Genomic DNA, 20488 nt, shown 5'->3' on the forward strand with positions numbered 1-20488 from the left:
TTCTCACATCTCTCTAATGAAGGCGGTCGTGTGTGTCTTCTAGATAAGCAAGCTCACAACAAGGCCAGAGGTTCTCATTTTGGTGCAGGAAAGGGTGCCTCACCTTTCTTATCTGGATTACAAGGACACTGAGCTGGCACCGTGTCCTCAGGGTCCACACTGGGGGCAAGAATCCTTATGATGAGGTACATTTGGACCTCTGGCTGGCTTTGCACATGCGGCACTTGCCTCACTTCTTTCTTGAATCCCCACTTTGTCCACACACTCTAGTCAGCATCTTCTTTAGAGGAAGACAGGCCCCAATCTAGACAACATGGTAATCCCACTACCGTGGGATTTGCCAGGGATTGACTTAGGCTGGAGCATGCAACCCATTTTTAACCGGTGAGATGTGGAGGAAAGTCTAGGGACTTCTGAGACAGTTTTCCCTATTACTAAAAAGAGATCCAAGACAGGGGTGCTTCCTTTTATTGTCTCTGGACTTTGAAGTGTGATGGTGGGATGCCTGGGGGTGCTGCAGCCATCTTGTGACCATGAGGGAGTGGCCAACATGCTGAATGAAGATGGTGGAGCAGAAAGTCAGAAAGAACTTAAGTTCACGGTGACACGTGCCATCAAATTAATGGCCCCTGAAACTGTCTTACCTCTGGAGTTAGCGTGTGTCCTTTTTTTTCCCTTTGGCCACACTGCCTGTGGGATCTTAGTTCCCCAACCAGGGATTGAACCAGAGCCCTCGGCAGTGAAAGCACTGAGTCCTAACCACTGGACCGCCAGGGAACTCCCTAAATGTCCTTGTTTTTAAACTGTCTTGAGTTGGGGTTTCTTTACTGGCAACTGAAAGTATCTTAGCAAATACAGACAGGGAGGTCCAAGATGGACCCACCATGTTTCATAAGGGAAGTGTGAGTTCACTGAGAGAGGGGTGGGGTGGGGAAATGAGCTTTGGGATCAGGTGGCTCCGCTCTGGAGCACCAGCTTTGTTGCTCCTGCTTATGACAAATCACGGGCAAATCACTTAACCTCTCTGAGCTGTAGTTTCCTTGGCTCAAAATGAGTATTGAGTACCACACAGATGCTCAATAATTGTCAGTTCTCTTCTTCCTAGATATGTTTCTCTTCCAGCTATTTTTAAAGGGGCAAGAGGTGCCAGGAGCAGAGAGTTATTTAATGACATTTCAGTGCTGGGGAGAGTTTTATACAGAGACCATTCTGACTCCTTTACCCACAGTTGCTCCAAGTACAAATCACATCTCTAATGCCAGCAACAGCGCTGAGGGGGAGGCAAATACACCCGATTCTCCATTCTCCATGGTGATGAGAGACGTGGATAATTGAAAACAGCAGATAATCCCCGAACCTGCTTTGAGTCACTGACTTCCACCACCTCCCCCAACATCACTTTTTTGGTGCAGCTGACAAACTGCCACATGGATGCACATCTCTCCTCTTCTCTCTTCTGGTGCATCACTTGGCAAAGCTGCTTCAATACAGCCAAGCCCAGGGCGATGGAGGAGAGGCAAGGGGGCTGATGCTGCCTCCCCAGCCAAGAACAGCCTGGAAGCTGCATGATTGAGCTTGGCCTTGGAGTTGGGCTCTGTCTACCCCTTGGGCTAGTTTGACTTCAGTTTCTCCAAGCTCCTCCAGGTGGAGATGAGCACCAGAGATGCAGGTTCCTCGCCTCCAGTGGGCCCCACTCAGGCCAGTCAGTGCACAACTAACTTCACTTGTGCTCAGAGCTCCTCTCCTTATGTCACTCATTTCTTGGAAAGAGGGGTGACTTTTCCTTCTCCCACGCAACGGCATGAACTAAAATGAATTGTATGCATTGAATTTAGAGCTTTTGGATTCGTGATCCAGGTAGCAGTGACCCTCTTATTTACCAAAGTCCCCTTTCAGTCAGTGAAACACTTTACAAGAAGGATGAAAAGTGAGGTGAGAAAGAAACATTTATTGAGTACCTATCACGTGCTGGCCGTGTGCTTAGCATTTCACATCTATTACTTTGTGGGGAGACCTGATCTTTCCAGTGAGAACTCGTCTAGCCTGAAGTAGGAGATACTGGCTGCTTGCTTGTCTCTGGCAACCTATTCTGGAAAATTCCTGCCTTGGTACCAATAACACACAAATCAGTTTCCTCCAGTCCTAGACCCGGGGTTCAGGTCTCTCAGGATCTCTTGCTATTTTGTCCTTTCTCTCTACACTAGAAGTTCGATCTGATGAGATCTGTGGGTCTGGGAGAACTGGACAACCTGAAACTTCTTGGTTGAGTGAGGGGGAGTTGCTGGCCTTCTTGACCTTTATCGGGAGATGCAGAAGTGCCCCATTGATCAGAGTCAAGGCTCACAGCGCTGGAAGCAGCTAGGATAAGATCTGGGGGGCTGTCAGGGCAGGCTCTCATCCCCTTTTCTCTTCTTTCCCTTCTCTGGCTTTTCTGGCTGGTTCAGAAGCTTCTCTAATGGAAGTGAAAAGAAGTAAGTAGGAAGCCATAAGAAGTAAGTAGGAAGCCACTGGCCTTTCTCACCCTCTGGGGCTGACATTTGCCGGATCCTGGAGCCACCAGGAGGCTTATTAATTACTAGGTTTGCAGGAGGAAAAAGGTATTGTATTCAATACTAAGAAAGAGGATTAGTGCTCACCAGGCCCCCCGGAGCTCCCACAATGGGCCACAGGGATTGCGAGAGCTGCAACTTGTCATAAAATCAGTTCTGGGAACATAGTTTCGGAGACAGTCAGAGGAGGCAAGTTTTCCTAAATTGTAGGAAAAGCTCCTTAGTTAGAATAATGGCTTATCCTTGGCGCATACTCTTTCTGAGATGTACAGCCTTATCCCATTCCCTTTCTGAGCATGACTTCCAAACACCAGATGGGAAAATGGCCAGGATGAGGGTGCTGGGCCTTCGGAGTCTGAATGTCAGTTATTTAATCTTGGGCAAGTCCCCTAGGCCTCTCGTTTCTCTTTGTAGAATGGGGACGACAGGAACTGCCTGGCAGAGGGTCACAGGGTCAGTGAGAAGTGGCTGCACGATGTCTGGGGCTTGGTAGGTGCCCCCAAACTGTTGATTGAATCGGTTTCTGAACTATGATCCAGGCCTGGTATTGGGGCAATGGAAGAAGTGTCCTTGAGCAGCCCACATGCCCCCTTCTCCCCATCCAATGACAGGCAGCCTGGAAACCCAGAATGAAAATGTTCTCTCTTCTCTTGACCCTCCAGAGAGTCCACTGAGCTCATTAGCAGGCAGGGAAGATTCCCAAGGTGGAGGGCAGAGGCCAGGTCTGGAAGGACTAGGCTGGCAGCCCACCTGATCTCATGTGTGTAGGGGTCCTGTGCTCATAGGCACTTTCCAAAATTGAGGTCTCCCCACTCACTTCTTTGGTGTCTTTCCTTTTGTTAGAAAAACTTACCAGAGGCTCTAGACTGGAAAAGGGAGTCCCAGGCTGGGCTGTGGCTCCCATCAATGGGGAATTCGTCACTGCACTAAGTGTCCAGCCAGCAGTGGCTGGGCCTCCTCCTGTCCAGCACTGCAGACCCCCAGCATTCTGGCCCCACGTCTGTGATAAGGATTATCTTTGAGTGCCCCGTGGTCCAGGACGGGGGGTGATTTATGGTTCTCCTGAGGTGTGGGTTGGAGTTCCACTTGTTATAAAGTCAGTGTTGGAGTGAGTCAGCCCAGCCGACTGCCTTGAACCCACTTCCTGGGATGACCTCATGGCCCTCTTTTCAGGGTAAGTCTTGGAATTTCCCTTACAAGTCTGGGGGAGAAACAGCTTTCTGTTCTGCTTCACTGTATTTAATGGCAGAAATTTAAAAATGAGAGAAATAGTGGTAAATGTGGGGGTTTGGAAAAGTTTTTGATCCCTCCCTTCATCAATCTTTTTCAGCCTTTTAAAAATATATGTATATATGTGTAAACCCATGTGTATACATATATGTGTATGTGTGTGTATGTGTTTAGGTCTCTATCTATATCTGTATCTATCCATCTCAAGGGTCTTTGGGGATAGAGTTGGGGCTTCCCTGGTTCATTCACACGCTTCCTCCAGGATTAATGAATGTGGGGAGGGAACTTTTTGTAGTGGTGGTCAGGGCACAGCAAAGCTAACTTTATCCTCCTAATGGCTGAGCTCTGAGACAAGCCCAGCCTCCAGAAGGCCACTCTAGCCACCAATGCACGTGTTCAGTGACTTGTAGGGCCCAATGTGCTTTCCCGTAGGCCCTCTCTTTAAAGGTTCCTTGTGGCCACTGCGGGCACTGGAAGATGAAGCCAGCTATCCTTCCCAGAAGCGTGTGGCTTTTGGTTGAAAACAAAGGATGCTCCACGTTGGACCTGAGTCCATGGCTGTATGGAATCTCGTGGTCTTGGTGACCTGGTCTGATGTGTAGGTGGGCAGCCGCGGGACATGGGTAGAGATGACAATGTTCCGATTTCATGGTGGAGAGCCCAATAGTGGAGAAAAAGCTCTGGTCTCAGGGTGGGGACAAGAGTAGCAGCAATGGCGTCCTGATCTCTCAGAGGGGCTGTTCATAGAGGTGATACACTCTGGTTCTCATGGCCGAGACAGGACTAGAGGTGATAGTTCTCTGGTCACCTGGTGGGATCCTAATGGGGGGCGCACACGCTCTGTTCTCATAGTGGGGAAACTAGTAGTGGTGATAATGATCTGATCTCCTGGGGAGGATAAATGAAGGGGGCTGTGTGGCAGTGGGGAGCCGGGGTGCTCCTGTCCACAGGGCAGCAGGGGGTCCAGGAGTCCAGCTCAGAAAATCTCCTGGACCCATGTTTGTTTTTATATAAGAGCAAAAGGGCTGTCGAAGTCTTTCCCTCAGACACTGCTCATGCACACAGCCATGGGGCCTAGATTCTCCCTTCCCTCGTCTCAGAATCCTGCCTGAGAGGTGCTGGCCATAGTGATTAAGTGTCCGATTTGATGGGGATCCTGTTAAGACACTAATGCTCTTCTAATTCTGGCTAAATAGGCATTGGTTTTGTTGATCTACCTACACAGGTTGAGCTTGTTGCTTCCAATTTCAGGTGATTTCCATCTTGTCACTCTCTCCTTCCCACTTAGCCCATCTAATCCTCAGGCTCTTCCAGCTGCCTGGTATCTCCTGTGAAGCATCCTGCTGCCTCCAAGGCTAGGCAATTAGAGACTCAGACTCCAGCAGGGAGGGCGGCTACGGATTATTACTGAGGAGGGAGAGACTGAGTGCAGTGTCCATAGCAACCCTCCAGCTTTCACCTTTACCAGGAGAGGAGGAAGGCAAAGGAAGGCAGGAAGGCAGTGAGATTCCTGCCCTTTTGCATTATTCATATCAAAGTGCTGGGCGCGGAAGGCCTTGGCTGCTGACTTTGCCCTGTGAATGTGGTGTGGGGAGAGGGGACTTTTTCTCATTTAATAGCAGCGACTTGGAGTGGACGTGTAGCTGGGAGCTTGAGTTTGGGATGCACGCAGTGAGACAGCAGGGAGGGATGTAGTGAGCTGTGCTGTTGGGTGTCCAACAGCTACTGAGAGATGATAGGCCCCCTGAAAGGGACACATCATATCAAGGGGATCCTGATTCAAGTCCCAGCTTTGTCCTTAACTCACATGTGAGCTTAGGCAAGTCACCTCCCATCTCTGGGAGGTCTTCTCTTGCTAGTAAGGCTGGGCCCTAGGCATCTGTGTGGTCCCTTCCAGCCCTCTCATTCAACGGTTTTATGCTGGCTTACCTAGGACAGATAATAGGGGTAATATGTTCTTTCCCTATGGTGGAAAAGCTCGAAGAACCTGCCAAATAGAGGCTACCTTTGCAAAATGTTCACAAAGGTAAATCCTGGCACCAGATGTGGTCCCCGAGTCTCCACGGAAGGAGGCAGAAAGTTACGGGCGCAGTTCCCTTTGGGGATCTCCCTCCGCGCCTCCCAAGGTGCCTGGAGTGCAGAGCTATGTGCATGTGCCACCAGCAGAGGTCGCCACACTCCTCACAAACCCGCCACAGGTTGCTGTGCCCCAGGTGGGTGCGCCCCGGGTGAGCATCAGCTGGGGCCTCAATCTCAGAGCCAGAGTGGGCGGGGAGCCGCCAGGACCTTCCCGCTTGAGCTGCCACTGGTCACCTGGAGTCTGGGAAAGGGCTGATGGCACCGGCTGGCTCAGAAGGCTCGGGCTCAAGTCACCAGCCAGGCTCCGGGGATCTGTCCTTCACTCTCGACCCTAACTGTAGGAGGGTGGTTCATCCAAGGCTACAGAGCGCTGCTGTGTCCCTTGGTGCCTGGGGCCTGCGGCTGCCCTGGTTCTTGGCCTTCTCTTGGGCAGCCTAGGTGCCAGCTCTGGGTTTGGGAATCCGTTAGAGGTTTTTTTTTTTTTCTCTGAGCCTTTTGGGACTGAGTCCAGGAAGCTGACTTAATCAGTAAATCTTAATTGAGAGCATGTGCTGTGCCAGGCACTGGGGATTCAGCAGTGAATAAAATAGAGAGTCCACCCTCAGGAAGCTGAATCTCTGGTTGGGGGGAAGGGTGCCATCATCTACACAGTGTGGGGCTGGGAGTGGACACCCACCCATCCAGGACAGGCCAGTGATGGGCTCTCTCCACTGACTTAGCCTTGAGCAGACAGGCCTTTGGACCTGCCCTGACTCTAGGGATGAGGCTCAGATGCTGAGCCCTGGCCAAACGGGTCTACACGGGCTCTCCCCCAGCCACCAAGGTCCACCAAGCTCCTTGCACTTGCCCAGTCCACACATGTAACACTTTACAGTTTGCAAAGTGTGTGCCCCTATACCAGCTCCCTGTGAGCCTGGCAAGGCCTCATGGTGACAAGATGTTGGTGCCCTGTACCCATTTCTCATGCGTTCTTTCCAGATACTGTATCAGCACCTTTTATTTGACCTTTGACCCCTCAAATAAATGTTCCCTTCTGGACTGATCCATGTGGCCAGAACAGCAAGTTCTCACACCAAAGCCATGGAGAAGTGGTGAGAAGCATTTAAAAATGTATCTCGTTTTTCACAAAACAACCACGGAGGGAGGCATGAATTGGTCCAGTTTTACGGGCTCAGAGTTGTGCCGTGTGGTCACTGGCAGGAAGATGGCAGCTCTAAAGCACATGTATTGGAGTTCCAGCCCAAGGCTGCTCCCGGCACCCCTGCCTGCCTGCTCCACTCCATCTTCTCTCCATGTTCAGGACCAGCCCTGCCTGCCACAAAGTTTTTGGAGCAAAATCGTCACCCTTCTTTCAGACAGGTCTCAGTGGAGCTGCTCTGTTGAAACCTCCCCCACTCCTTTTGTCAAAGGGGGTTTCCTGGAGGACCTGGGTAGGAGTGGAGGGCAGGAGGAATCTTTCCTCTGGAAGGGGAAGAAGCCCAGTGGTGGTGGCTGAGTGGAGAGGTGACCTGCAAGTGGACGGTCCAGTTTGGCTCATGGCATGGCCTCTTCCCTCCTTTGAGAGCAAGAGCAAACCAGTTGCCTTCTCTGGAACTTAACTCAGTTTCCACATCTGTAGAATGGGGATACTAATCTAACCCCACTAGCTTGTTGGGACCACATTTGCATAGAGCAGGCTTTCAGTGAATGCACTGGGGTGTGAGATGTTGAGCTGTACGTCTCTTTTATAGCGAGACCCATACGAAGCACAAAAGTTTCAGTTTTTCTTTAGCAAAGCAGGATACTGGAGGAGATGGTGTGAAGCTGCCATAGGTGGGTAAGAGCGGTTGGTGGGTGCCCTGGAGGCAGGTGGGATGTGCTGTGGTCCTGTCTCACTCTTTCTGCCATGACTTGGAGGAGGGTGGGTGGGCTTTACTTAGGAGACCCCTCACCCCGGGTCTGGATGTTCAGGGACTCAGAGAAAAGAAGCATGGATGAGAGACCTACACTTACAGATCGGCGCTCATTGTGGCCAGTGGTGCAGGTAAGGGGCAAGCATTGTGTCCAGGGTCAGAGTGCCCTGAACTCTCATTCATGCATCAGTTCACTCACTCACTTCCAGATTTAACACACAATCTGTGTGTGGGGTAAGGTGCAGTATTGTGTGTGTGTTTTACAATCCACACCACAGGCTCCTGTCCCCAAGGAGCTTATGGTGTAAATTAAAAACAGGGGAGAAAAGTCATGTATACAGAGGACTCCAATACAAGGCAAGAGGTGAAAAGTATCCCCAGAGAGATACAAATAAAGTGCTAAGGGAATTCAGAAGAGGAAGATGATGTCAAATTAGGGGGAAGGAGCAGAGGAGGGGAGGTGTGGGAAGGCTTTGGGTGGAGGCATCACTGTGCTCTCCTTAAATTCTAGTGGGACTGGACACCAAGTGAGGGGTGAAGTGGCATTCTGGGCAGTACAAATGGGGAATGGGAAAGAGCATGAGTCTAGGGGTCAGAAGGATCCAGGTTCAAATCCACGACTAACTGGTGACCTTGAGCGAGTCACTTCAACCTTTCTATACTTTAGTTTATGGGGGCGAGAGTGTAAAGGATGGAGCAATAGAACCTTTCTGGCCTGCCTTCCAGGGCTGCCAGGAAGTGCAAATGGAGTACCTTATGTGAAAGCAGTTGGAAAACTATAAAGTGCTAGCAAATACAGGCGTTGTTTTTATTTTTAAAACATTAACTGATCCTGTAACAAAGCTCCTAGATAAGAACACAATGATGACTGAACCTGAATGGGCTAATGAGCTGTTCAGCCCAGAGCTGTCTCTGACCCAACCATCCAGGGTCTGAGGGAGGTGTCATTGATCTTTAAGATACTTCTATTCTTAGAAGGTTAAGGATAGCCCTTAACCACCACTAGCTTTTCTAAAAATCCCGCTATTGTCTGTCATTGTATCTAAACTCCATCCATTCACCTATCTATCCATCCATCCATCCATCTATCCAATAAACCTATAATGAGTATATCCACAGCCAGATAACCCTGATCAGTGCTGGGGATACAGAAAAAGTTAGACCCCTTCTCTGTGCTCAAGAAGTCTACAGCTTAGTGGGAAATACAGCTTTATAAACCATATATCATTCCTTTTCTTAAACCCATTTTCAGTCAGTTCTATGTTTTGGGGGTAACAAGTTCCACAGACCACAGATTATGGGATTTTTAAAGCTGAGTGATCTTAGAAATCACCTCTTCTATCACACTCATTTTACTGATGGGGGAAATCATTATTTGTGTGGAAAGCACTATGACTTCCTCTTATTTGCCTCAAAATGACTTCTCCAAGGTTTCAAGTTCAGTTCAGTTCAATGAATCTTTATTAAGCATCTATTAAATGCCAGGCTCTGTGTAAGAGCTGCAGGTCCGATGATGGAGAAGACATAATTCCGGCCCTCACAGGGGTCACAGTCTAGGGGGAAAAGGACACACAAAGAGATAACAGCTATAGTGCTTGATACTGAAAAATACAGGAGAAGGGCCCCTGATTTGGATATGGGGGAGCTTGGGAGAGGCTTCCCAGCAAGAAGTCCTGTAAGCCATGTCTTGAAGGGCAAAAGCAATGTGCTGGATGAAGATGTACTGGAAGGGCTTGCCAGGCAGAAGGAATAGCGTGAGCAAAGGCATGTAGGTATGAAATAGCATGGCTTGTTGGAGGAACCATAAGAAGCTGGTGGTATTGGGACTTAAAGAAGGAAGCGGTGAGGAATGAATGTGGAAAGGAGGGCAGGGGCAGAGCACCAGCACACCTGATGTGGAGCTGGTATGGCCAAAGGCCACCATTACCTTATTGGGTTTCGTGAGCATGTCCTTGTTCACTTTCCCTGTCTTCTCTGGGCTAAGAAACTCCACCATATCCCCTCGATCTTCATCTTTACAGACTTAAGAGGCATAATTTATTTGAAGGAAGAGCCTATCCTTCAAGGTGTGGATTTGGACATGCAGGAAAAAGTCAACCCTGATGTGCTGGTGTAAACACTCCCATCATCGCTGATTGCAAGCTATCAGTGTGACATCACTGGTTGTGGAGTTGGGAAGAGATATACACCTTTGGCTTTTAGGAGCCAGTACCAGCCACCTCCAGCACACCAGCTTCTGGGCAGCATGTGTGGCCTGGTGAGATAGCCCACTACTACTGACTTGCATGATGTCGGGACCCTTATCACTCCCATTATATAGAGTAGGAAGCTGAGGATCAGAAGGTAGTTATCCTGCCTGTGGTTACACAGCCACTGCATGGCAGAGAAGGGCTCCAGCCTGGACAGTCTGACTTTAGAGCCCGAGCTCTAACCATGATATCATTCACTTCCCATTCCCATAGGGTGGCTGTATTGAAGGGCATGAGCTGCATCGGTGGCATTAGCTGTCAAGCTCCAGCCCATTTCCAGATGAATCTCTAATCTATCTTTGGCTCTGGTATAGTTTAGTCCCCCACCCCCACCAGGTGTTTCTTATCCCCATCCATGATAGCAGGACATATTCTAACAGTCCCTATGGGATCCAGCTGGTACAGCCGGGATGGCCCAGAAAGGTCAACTGAGGCAGAAGACAGGTCATAGCGGTGGAGTGGGCACAGAAATGCCCAGACCTGGAGTCTGCCCCTAAAAATTGATTTTTCACAGCCCAGATGCTGTATCCAGCACTGAGAAGCAATACTAACAGCATATTTCTGCTACTAATGACATAGTAATGATAATTTATTAGGAAATCATTAAGCCTAAGTATATGATCTGGAGCCTTGAACCAAACAGGTGGCTCTGTTTGGGGATGGATGGAGGGCAACCAAGAAGACAGAAGGGAAGGGGAGAGCAGGCAGGGCATGCTGGAGGGGGTGAGGTGGTGGGTACCAGAGGGCTGGCATGGTCGTGAGAAAACACATGAGACCCCAGCTTGTGTCTGAGCCCCAGCGCTATGACTTGTAGTGGCAGGGGGTGTGACCATGTCATTGATAATAATAACAGTAATCAAGATTATCGGGTGTAGTTGTAATTATTCAGGTTTCTGGGGTTGTGACTTACAAGTAATATTTAGCTCTCAATCATTCGGGCTGAGAGGGGATTGGAGAGGTGACAACTGGCATACGGAGGATACTCTGGGCTCTTTTGATGGGAGCCCTGCTCCTTCCTGACCTGGCCACTTGCTGCTCACCATTCAGAACTGCTTTAGAACCTCACTGTGTGTAGGCATGTGTGTGTGTGTGTGCATGTGTGTACGTGTTTGTGGGCCAGTGAGTGCACACCTATGTATATAGGTGCACCTGCATACGTGTATCTGTGTGTGTGTGTGTGTGCATGCATGGCTCTCCTCCTCTTCCCCCTTCCTACCAGGGGAGCAGCTGGACAGAGGCCAAGGGGTGATGGGGGAAGCAAGAGCCAGGCAGGAAGATGCCTCCCTCCTAAAACCCCAGGTGTGCTTGGGGAATCCCATAATGGCCCCTTCTTCACTGATCCCTAAGTCGGCTGCTGTTAGAAGTGGAAATGAATTCAGCTGGGTCCCATCTTTTTGGAACTCCCTTTGCACAGAGTGGGAGCTTAATAAATACTTGATGATGGTTCTGAACCTGGGAAGCCAGCAGCTGTTCCCAGCTCTGACTCTCAGGGCTCCATGGAACAGATCAGGTGGGCAGCGACCACGGGGGTTTTCAGTCTTCCTTCCAGACCTTCCCATGACTCCAAATCCAGCTGGAGCCATAGTGCATTTCACACATCCTGCTTTGGGGAAGCCAGTTCTTCCTCCACAGCTTCTCTCTGGCTCTTTCCCACCCCTCATCTGAGCAATATTTATGGAGCAACCACTGTGCACTGAGCATCACAGTGGAAAGGCATCCTGGGAGATGGTATAGGAGCTGTGGGGTCACACTGAGCTGAGTTCGAATTCTAGCATCCTTAATTACAAACGGGGTAACGTCTGGCAAGCTACTTATCTGTGCTTGAGTGATTTTAAAAAAAAACGGGTTTCCTCTGTAAAAGCAGAATGATGACATCATTTTCACAGGGTTGATGTGAGGCTTAGAAATAACAGACGCTCCTGCACACATATTGCAGGCAGTTCAGTATTTACCTGGGGTCAGGAGGATGTGGGTTCCCTCTGCTTCTGTGACCTTGAAGTTGTTACTCAGTATCTCTGAGCATCAATTTGTGAAATGGGAACACGATGCCCACCTCCTTGCGTGTTTGGAGGATGTAGCTGGATAATATGTGTTAAACAACCTATCGCAGACCCTAACCATTAATAACTGTCTTCCTGCTTCTTGCCCCCGCATCAGTGTGCACAGCTCCCCTCCTTAGGAGGACCTCTGCTCCTCCTCGCCACCGCCCCGCGTGCGCGTACATCCCGTATCGCCGTGCGCTGACGGCTTTCTGCCATACCTGTCAGAGGAAAGAGGGCAGCTGCTCAGCTCCCGGGTGGGGAGCGGAAACTACATTTCCCAGCCTTCACTGCGCTGCCACTGGGGCTGGGAGCGGAGCGCGGCAGGCCCCACCTTCGGGGTGGAGCCTATGCGGGGGGCGGAGTTAGGAGGTGGTTGGAGAGTTAAGACAAGCCAATGAGACCAGCTGCTAATAAGTGGGCTTGGCTTACCCTATAACAGTGGCAGGAGGAGGAGAGCAAAGCTATTGAGCCAGCGAGGAGTGAAGCTGAGCCTGGCCTCACACGCTCCTAGAGGACCACCTCCTGAGACAGAGTTCTTTTTCCCCCTTCTTCTTCTTTCTCCAAGCTCCCCTCCTGCCCTCCCTCCCTGCCCAGTACAATGCATTCTTGAGTGGCAGCGTCTGGACTCCAGGCAGCCCCAGAGAACCGGAGCAAGCCAAAGAGAGAGGACTGGAACCAAGACACTCTGGTGGGGGAGCTTGGATGCCTGGCTTCCTTTGAGGACATCTTTGGAACGAGGGTGGCTTTGGGGTGGGGAGTTGTGCTGCAGGGAATCCAGCCAGGCCCCAAGATGGACACTTCTGGGCACTTCCATGACTCCGGGGTGGGGGACCTGGATGAAGACCCCAAGTGCCCCTGTCCGTCCTCCGGGGATGAGCAGCAGCAGCAGCCGCCGCCGCCGCCGCCGCCGCCGCCACCAGCACCAGCACCACCAGCAGCCCCCCAGCAGCCCCCAGGACCCCCGTTGCAGCCTCAGCCTCCGCAGCTTCAGCAGCAGCAGCAGCAGCAGCAGCTACCGCATCCCCTGTCTCAGCTCGCCCAACTCCAGAGCCAGCCCATCCACCCTGGCCTGCTACACTCCTCTCCCACTGCTTTCAGGGGCCCCCCTTCATCCAACTCCACCGCCATCCTCCACCCTTCCTCCAGGCAAGGCAGCCAGCTCAATCTCAATGACCACTTGCTTGGCCACTCTCCAACTTCCACAGCCACAAGTGGGCCTGGTGGAGGCGGCCGGCACCGGCAGGCCAGCCCCCTGGTGCACCGGCGGGACAGCAACCCCTTCACAGAGATCGCCATGAGCTCCTGCAAGTACAGCGGCGGGGTCATGAAGCCCCTCAGCCGCCTCAGCGCCTCCCGGAGGAACCTCATCGAGGCTGAGCCCGAGGGCCAGCCCCTCCAGCTCTTCAGCCCCAGCAACCCCCCGGAGATCGTCATCTCCTCCCGGGAGGACAACCATGCCCACCAGACCCTGCTCCATCACCCCAATGCTGCCCACAACCACCAGCACGCCGGTGCCACCGCCAGCAGCACCACCTTCCCCAAAGCCAACAAGCGGAAAAACCAAAACATTGGCTATAAGCTGGGACACAGGAGGGCCCTGTTTGAAAAGAGGAAGCGACTGAGTGACTATGCTCTGATTTTTGGGATGTTTGGAATTGTTGTTATGGTGATAGAGACCGAGCTCTCTTGGGGTTTGTACTCAAAGGTAGGGGCTGCAGTTTCTCTTTATACCTTGAACAAAAGGAATATGTAGGTAGCAAGAGAGAGAGCGCGCGCGAGTTGGGGGGGGGGTGGTGAGAGAGAGAGAGAGAGAGACAGAAAGAGAGAGAGGGAGAGAGGGAGAGAGATTGGGGGAGAGAGAGGGATGGTGGTGCTGGGGAGAGGCGTTTGCTCAGTTATATGGAACACTCTAACTTCCCATGGTTTTCCTGCTTAATCCCGGGAGAATTCATTCCTTGCTTCCTTGGGAGGGGGGACATCCCCACACACTGTGTCTAATTTGTAGACTCTGTGTTAGGGAGGATTAAAGAATCCCTTCTGAGAAATCATCTTTCCTCCTGGCTCACTCGTACTAAAGCATAACCTAGCAGCTTAACGCACCAATTAATTACACTCTGCCTTGATGTGCTTGCCAGTTCCTGTGACTTCCCCTCCTCTCCTCCCCTCCCTGCTCCACTCCATCTTCCCGAGGATAAAAAAGAAATAAATGTCTGGGTGGGGGGGGGGGGTGGGGATTCCATGCCAGTCCCTTCTCTCTCTGTCTTCTCTCTCTCTTCCCAAGTTTCTGTTTCCCTCCTCATCCCTGAGAGACTTAGGGCAAAATAGAAAAGCACCCGTGACTTGAGTCTCCTGGGGGCATGGGGTAAAAATATAGGTGGAGGAAATCAGCGGTCTTTTCCCTCAGGAAAGAGGACTCAGAATAAACCTGCTGCTGCCTTGTAAACATCCCCTGATAAAAATGGCTACAGGTGTTACCCGGGCAGAGCAGATGGGCGCCGCCTTGGCATCAGCTGGGGTGGGGGGGGGGAGTCCCTCTTCTTCGGATGGGATGACAGGGCTTCCTGGGAGTCCCCGAGAGCTCATGCCCCCGGCTCAGCCCCAGTTCTCCCCTCCCACCTCAACTCCTTCTTCTCGGGATAAATAAGGCTGAGTGTGTGAGTGCGCGCCCCGATGGAGAACGGCGGCACGGCTTTAGCGGGGGAGCTGGCCCCACTGCCCCAGCCTCTGTCCAGTCCCAAGACGGAGGAGGGGGTTTCCCTCCCCGAGGGGGCTTGGAAATCGCGTCCTCCAAGGGAGTGGGGCTTGAGGAAGGTGGGTTTCTGTCAAAGCTCTGCTGGCTGGGAGCCCTCCTGCTACGAGCTTGAAGGCTTGGAGACCTGGGGAGTCACTGGGCAAGTGGATCTTTTTCCCACTCTACCCTTCACCCCCAGTTTGTTGGTGTGAGTGTGTGTGTGCATGCTTACTTGTTGTTTGGATTTCTCTACTTATTTGTCATTTGGGGCAGCGGGTAGCTGGGAGGGGTTCAGCTGTTGGAGGTTTCAAATAGAGCTTGTTTCAGGCTGGGCACAGCTGCTGCGAGACTGTCACATTCCTTGTTGAAATCCAGCCACAAAAACCTAGGAGGTGCTGATCGGATTTCCCCCATTCCCAGCCTCTCGCTAGCTGGAGCAGAGGATGGGCAGATTTGCCCGCTCTGGAAAGGGGTGGGGCAGACTTGTCAGATGACCTGAATAGCCAGAATCAAGACTTCCAGGTGGAGGGTCCCCCAGGGACCTGGCTGCTCAGAGGGGACTGCCCCCGCCCAGGGCAGCTCCTGGAAGCTGCCTTCGTCTAAATGGCTGAAGGATTTGAGCCCCTCCGTGAGCCGGAGCGAGTGGGGTTTCCCCTGGCATCGCAGCTCACTTAGTCATTCCCTGTAATGAGCCTCTGAATCGGCGGGTCCTTCTGCTCGCTGCCTTCTCCCGCTGGGCGCTCCGGGAGAGGGGGATGCTAGCCTCGGCAGGCCTGGCAGCCGCCCTGGGCACAATCCGGGCTCCCTCCAGGCACCCCCTGGGGACCAGGAGCCCTTGCTGGGGGAAGCTGACGAAGGCCCAAGTGCTGGGGGGTGGGGAGAACGGGCAAGACAAGCACCCTCTCTTTTAGTGAACTCTGTGGCCAGAGCTCTTAGGGGAATGGCTCTTCCTAGAGACAGCTCCCAGCGTGGGATCGGTCTGTGCACAGTTGTTTTAATGGGGCGGGAGGGTTGCTGCTAGAGCAGGTGCCTCCCTGATGGAGTATTCAGGGAAAGGGGCTTTCCCAGAGCCGGAGACAGCGGACTCTGGCGCGAAGGAAGGGTGAGGTGATCCAAGGGGTGGGCTTTGCCTAATTTTAAATTGATGACCCTCTGGCTGATGGAAGGAGGGAGGGGGCAGCAACCCGGGAAGTCCTGCCTGCCTCAGCTCGTGAGGCGGCCACCTCCTGTGCACCTTGGGGTCGGTATCGGTTGTGATGATCAGGGCTCGCTTTAACCTGCTCACCTGCTCACCAGCCCTTCCATCCTCTATCCATCCGGGCATTGAGTCATTATTGGAACAAGTATTTTCTGGGTGTCTGTGGCAGGCCCTGTGGACCCAGGAGGGATAAGGTAGCTATTCCCTCTCCTCCTGGGGGCAAATAGGATTGGTTTAAAGAAGCAGACCAAAGTTTGAATCCTAGCTCTGCCACCTCCAGTGTGATCTTGGACAAGCCATGTAGCTTCTCTGAGTCGTCTCCCCAGCTGTCAAGTGGGGAGAGTGAATTAGTGTAAGGCACTCCATACAGGACCTACTGTTTTTGTTATTAATGATGAAGATGAGAGGAAAAGAGATGTCTTTTTCCTCTGTTATCTAACTCTGGCACCAGAATTAGTTGGGGCCTTGATAGCTTGGGAACTAAGACTTGTCACTGGAGCGAGAAGTTGTATCTCGGAGGGGAGATGTTCTGAGATGGGGCTGGGTCTTCTGACTGGAAACCACCTATAGCATGGGTCTGTTGTAGGGGAGGTGAACATTTGTTCCCCACCCTTGCAGAGAAAACGGACTCTGTTGTGACAAGAGGGTTCAGGTCAGAATGAAGAATCAACAGCTGGGGGAACTCAGAGATGTTCAGTGGACCCTGGGGAGGGATGGGTAACAGCCTCTTGTGCTGGAGAACTCTCTGTGTCTGGTTGGCTTTGCTAACTGGTCTGGAAGCAGGAGGGTGGACAGGGGGCCTCAGGCACCCCACCCAGACTGGGTTATTCTGCACTGATGGTGGCAGTTCCCACTCAAAGGCCCTGGGGAGAGGGACACACTTTCTTTTCCCCAAGTGATGAAGACTGCTAACCTTGTGCTTGAGCTGCTGCTTTCGGAAGTTCTCTGCTCTTTTCCACGGGGCTGTGGCCTTCCTGTTTGCCTGTCTTTGGCTGATATCTGTTACTGGGGGAGGAATTCACCACGCAGGCCTGGCTCTCTTGAGAAGGAACATGGCATGACCCCTGAGCGTAGTCAGTTAATGCAAAAGGGAGCCAGCCTGAGGAGGTAAGAAATCAGGACGGAATGGTCCTTGGCTCTGCTCTCACAAGCCTCAGGTGATGATGGGGAAGGAAGATGGGCTGAGGTAAGAGGAGAGCTGTTTGTGATCACGCCAAGGCTGTGGCTCCTGATGGTACTGGGTTATCCCTGAACTGAATGAGCGCCCAGGTGTTTTCCTTATGGGTGGATTTACCCTTGAGGCCTTAGCCACCATGATAGGCCAGGTCTAGAGGTCCTGTTGAGGCATCTTAGTGGCATTGTCTCTACTACATTAGTGCTGGTCAGGATTAAGGAATGAGGATTTGGGGAGTCTTTCTTGGCATGCTTTATTTTCTTCCAGAGCTGGTTTGAGGCACACCCACTTTGTGGTCTTACACTGCCTGCTGCGCTCTTTCCACTTGAGTCCAGAGAGAGCTGGGGACTCTGTGGATGCCCCCTCCCCACCTTGCCATCCTGCTGGTGTCTGAGCTGGTGCCTCCATCCAGCTGGCAAGTCATCGGTGGGCCTTGTTTCTCAGGGACCTCGGGCGTCGGGCTGTGGGGTCAGCCCAGGGGAGGCTGGGAAATGCTGGGGCAGCAGCAGGGTGGTTCTCTGTTTCCACCAATTTTGCACAACCTCAAACCACTTCCCCACCCCTGGCCTCACAATCTGTCTGAGTTTTGCTGCCCAGGTAGAGCCCATCCTCTGCCCTTCTTGTGCCCCGCTCCTGCCCTCCCCACCAACTTCCTGCACCTCCGCTCTTCCCGCTCCCCCTGGGGGCCTTGTTGCTGGGGTCACCCGGGCCACGGGTGGAGGAGTAGATATGCTGGGGCTTCCCTGTCTACTCCATGCGTGGCTTCCTTTCTTCAGGCCACCTCATGGGAGGCCACCCTGAAAAGGGCAGCCTTCTCTGTATGCCCTGGGGAGCTCGGTCTCCTGGCCGTTCATTCTTCCAAGAGAGTGGGGTCCCTTAGGGCCAACTTGTATCTCTTTGCTGACCTCACAGAGGTCCACCCCCAGCTTCCAGCCTGAATGATTGAGTGGGCTCACCGGTCCCAGCTCTTCTGTTCCCCTGCCCTCCCTGTCATGGAGGTCTTGTCTGCAGAAGGGCAGAGCAGCAGCCGAGGCTCAGCTGGGTGAATTGTCTACACCTCCTGCCAGACCCAGGAGCCACTTTGGGGTAGGGGGGTGACTGTGGGGGGATGTCCTGATGATTGGGAGCACATGCCTCAGGGCACTCGTGTCTGTGGTTTCAAGCATGCTGGGAAGGTAGGAATAGGTCAGACTCCTCTGCATGGAACCTCCCTGTGGGATGACCTGCAGGACAGGGTTGCAGAAGGCAGGAGACTCTTTATAAGCGATTGGCTAGAGGTAGGGGCCTGGGAGCCAGCCACCACGGCCCCAGGCATACATTTTATCATCACACCCAGTGTCTTGGCCCAAGGAGGGCAAGAGAGACTCTGGGAGCGTGAAAATGAGCCCCTTCTCCCACCCAGGGTGGTGGCGACTCTATTTATAACCTTTGTGGACAGTCTGCAAATGAGCCAAACGTTTGTAACCCACAGAAGGGACAGCTAACTTTTATATATGCTTCTCCTTTGCATGTCATGACACTATTTATAACTGTCCCGGGGGAAAGACTTCATAACACATCCGGACTTCCCTTCCCCATGGGCAGTGCTCCCTGCTGCTCCGGCCCTGGCATCATTGCTAGGGCATTTATCGGCTACACAGGCTAATTAGAGAGCTGGTGGATGGCCTTGTATTTCCCTTATTGAGCTTGCAGGAAGGGGGATTTGTGAGGCCAGGGTCCAAAGATCTGCTCTAAAAAATATAAGGTAAAGAAAAACAAAAACAAAATGAAAAGCAATTGGAGTAACCTCTGTGGTGAAGCTGAGGCCGGGAGAGAGATGTAAAATCAGAACTGAAAGGTTTGCTTTTGTTGTGGTTATTTGTAAAGCACATTTGTGGGAGAAAATGAGTGTGTACTAGAGAGAGAGGGAGAGAGAGGGAGAGAGAGGGAGAGAGAGAGGAAGGGGTTGTTGAGGGCGGCTGTGTATTGATGAAACACCGCCTTCCTCAGTTCAGTGGCAGGCAGACCAGCACGTTCATTCATTCGTAGTTGTTTTTCTTCTCTTTCTTTCAAAACCCCAAAGGCAGAGGGAGAAAGAAGAAAGCCTCCTATTCCTCTTTAAATAATGATTCTAAGACTGCACTGTCCTCAGGAGCTTTGGGGAGGAAAATTCTAGTGCCTTTTTTTCTGGTAAGGAAAGTCTGGAGGAGGCTGATGGGTTTTTGGGTGCCCTCTCCCCCGACCTTGTCATTCCACCCCCAGGAGCTCAGCTGGGCTCCGAGAGCAAGGAGGGGAGGGGGAGCTGGGGGCAGGGACCACCCTGCTTCATCTCTGGGCCTGGCACTGCATGGGCCACGAATGCTGCTGGGCGATAGGAGTGGGGAGGAGGGGACCATTTGTGCCTCACTGGGCTGGCTTTATCCTCAAGAGTCCTGGAGGTAGGGGGTGGTCATGGCCCCCTTTGTAGATGAAGTCATGAGGCCAAGCTGACACTGCTAGTGGGTGGCGGCGCTGGAATAAGAGCCCAGGCCCATTGGACTCCCAAGTTTAGGCCTTTTTCCTTGCCTGCTGCTGCTGGAGAAATTGCTTATCATTCTTAAGAGACAAATCAAGGTTTATGGGCCTGAGAGCCTTGATGCAAAATGTTGGGACGGGATGAGCTTTACCGAGAGATAGGCAGGAAGAGGCTTGATGGAGGGTGGGAGATGCCAGTGCAGGTACCCAGAGGAGACAGTGTCCTGGGGGTTGGCCAGGGCAAGGGGGTGGGGCACTGGGTGCAGCCTGGGTCCAGGGTGAGATGTGGACAGGCCCACTGTCCGTCATCGGGATGCCTCCTCACCTGGAGGCCTGGTAATACCACCCCAGAGTGGTGCTGGCAAAGCTGAGAGTGTGGAAGGTGTGGAATTAGACCCCTCCCTGCGAAGGCCTGGACCGGGCGGGCTCCTGATGCAGGCCCGAAGTGCTCCCCCTCCACCCTCGAGAGCCAGCAGGCCGGGACACTTCCGCGCACGGCTCCCTGGCCTCTTGGTCCTCCTGTGAGCTTCCTGTCGCCCTCCTCTCCCCTTTCCAGCACCGGCTGCAGGGCTACTTATTGGGGTGACCCGCGTGGGCTCAGCATCTCACATCCAAGGTATTTCCATGTTTGTTTTTCCTCAGGGTCCCCACCTCGACCCGGGAGTCATTACAGTCAGAGTATCTCACAGATGAGAAAACTGAGCTGCAGAGAGGTTGAGTGGCTACTCCTGGTGCCCGTGTGAGGAGAGATGGTTCTAGAACGCGAGCTCAGGTCCCCAGTGCCTTGCTCGTCTCTCTGTTCCAAACCCCACCACAAACCTCTGCTGGGGATTTGAGTGAGGGAACCTTCA

The 20488-nt window shown here is 52.5% G+C and overlaps 1 protein-coding gene across 5 annotated transcripts in view; it reads left to right on the forward strand.

Annotated features, from left to right (window-relative positions):
- The first annotated feature begins 3697 nt into the window (after positions 1-3697).
- The window catches only part of KCNN3 (potassium calcium-activated channel subfamily N member 3), a 191196-nt gene continuing 174405 nt past the window's right edge, over positions 3698-20488 (forward strand). For 2 of the 5 annotated variants that reach the window (XM_082350209.1, XM_082350210.1), the window contains exon 1: positions 12465-13746. In XM_082350209.1, coding sequence (XP_082206335.1) covers positions 12832-13746 — 915 coding nt within the window. In that variant the 5' untranslated portion in view covers positions 12465-12831. Of the gene's footprint in view, positions 3724-12463; positions 13747-13872; positions 14853-20488 lie in introns of those variants that run through there. The other 3 variants (XM_082350213.1, XM_082350211.1, XM_082350212.1) reach the window with 3 other exon arrangements.

This window comes from Balaenoptera borealis (genome assembly GCF_965194805.1).
Source record: "Balaenoptera borealis genome assembly, chromosome: 1".
NCBI classification, from domain to species: Eukaryota; Metazoa; Chordata; class Mammalia; order Artiodactyla; family Balaenopteridae; genus Balaenoptera; species Balaenoptera borealis.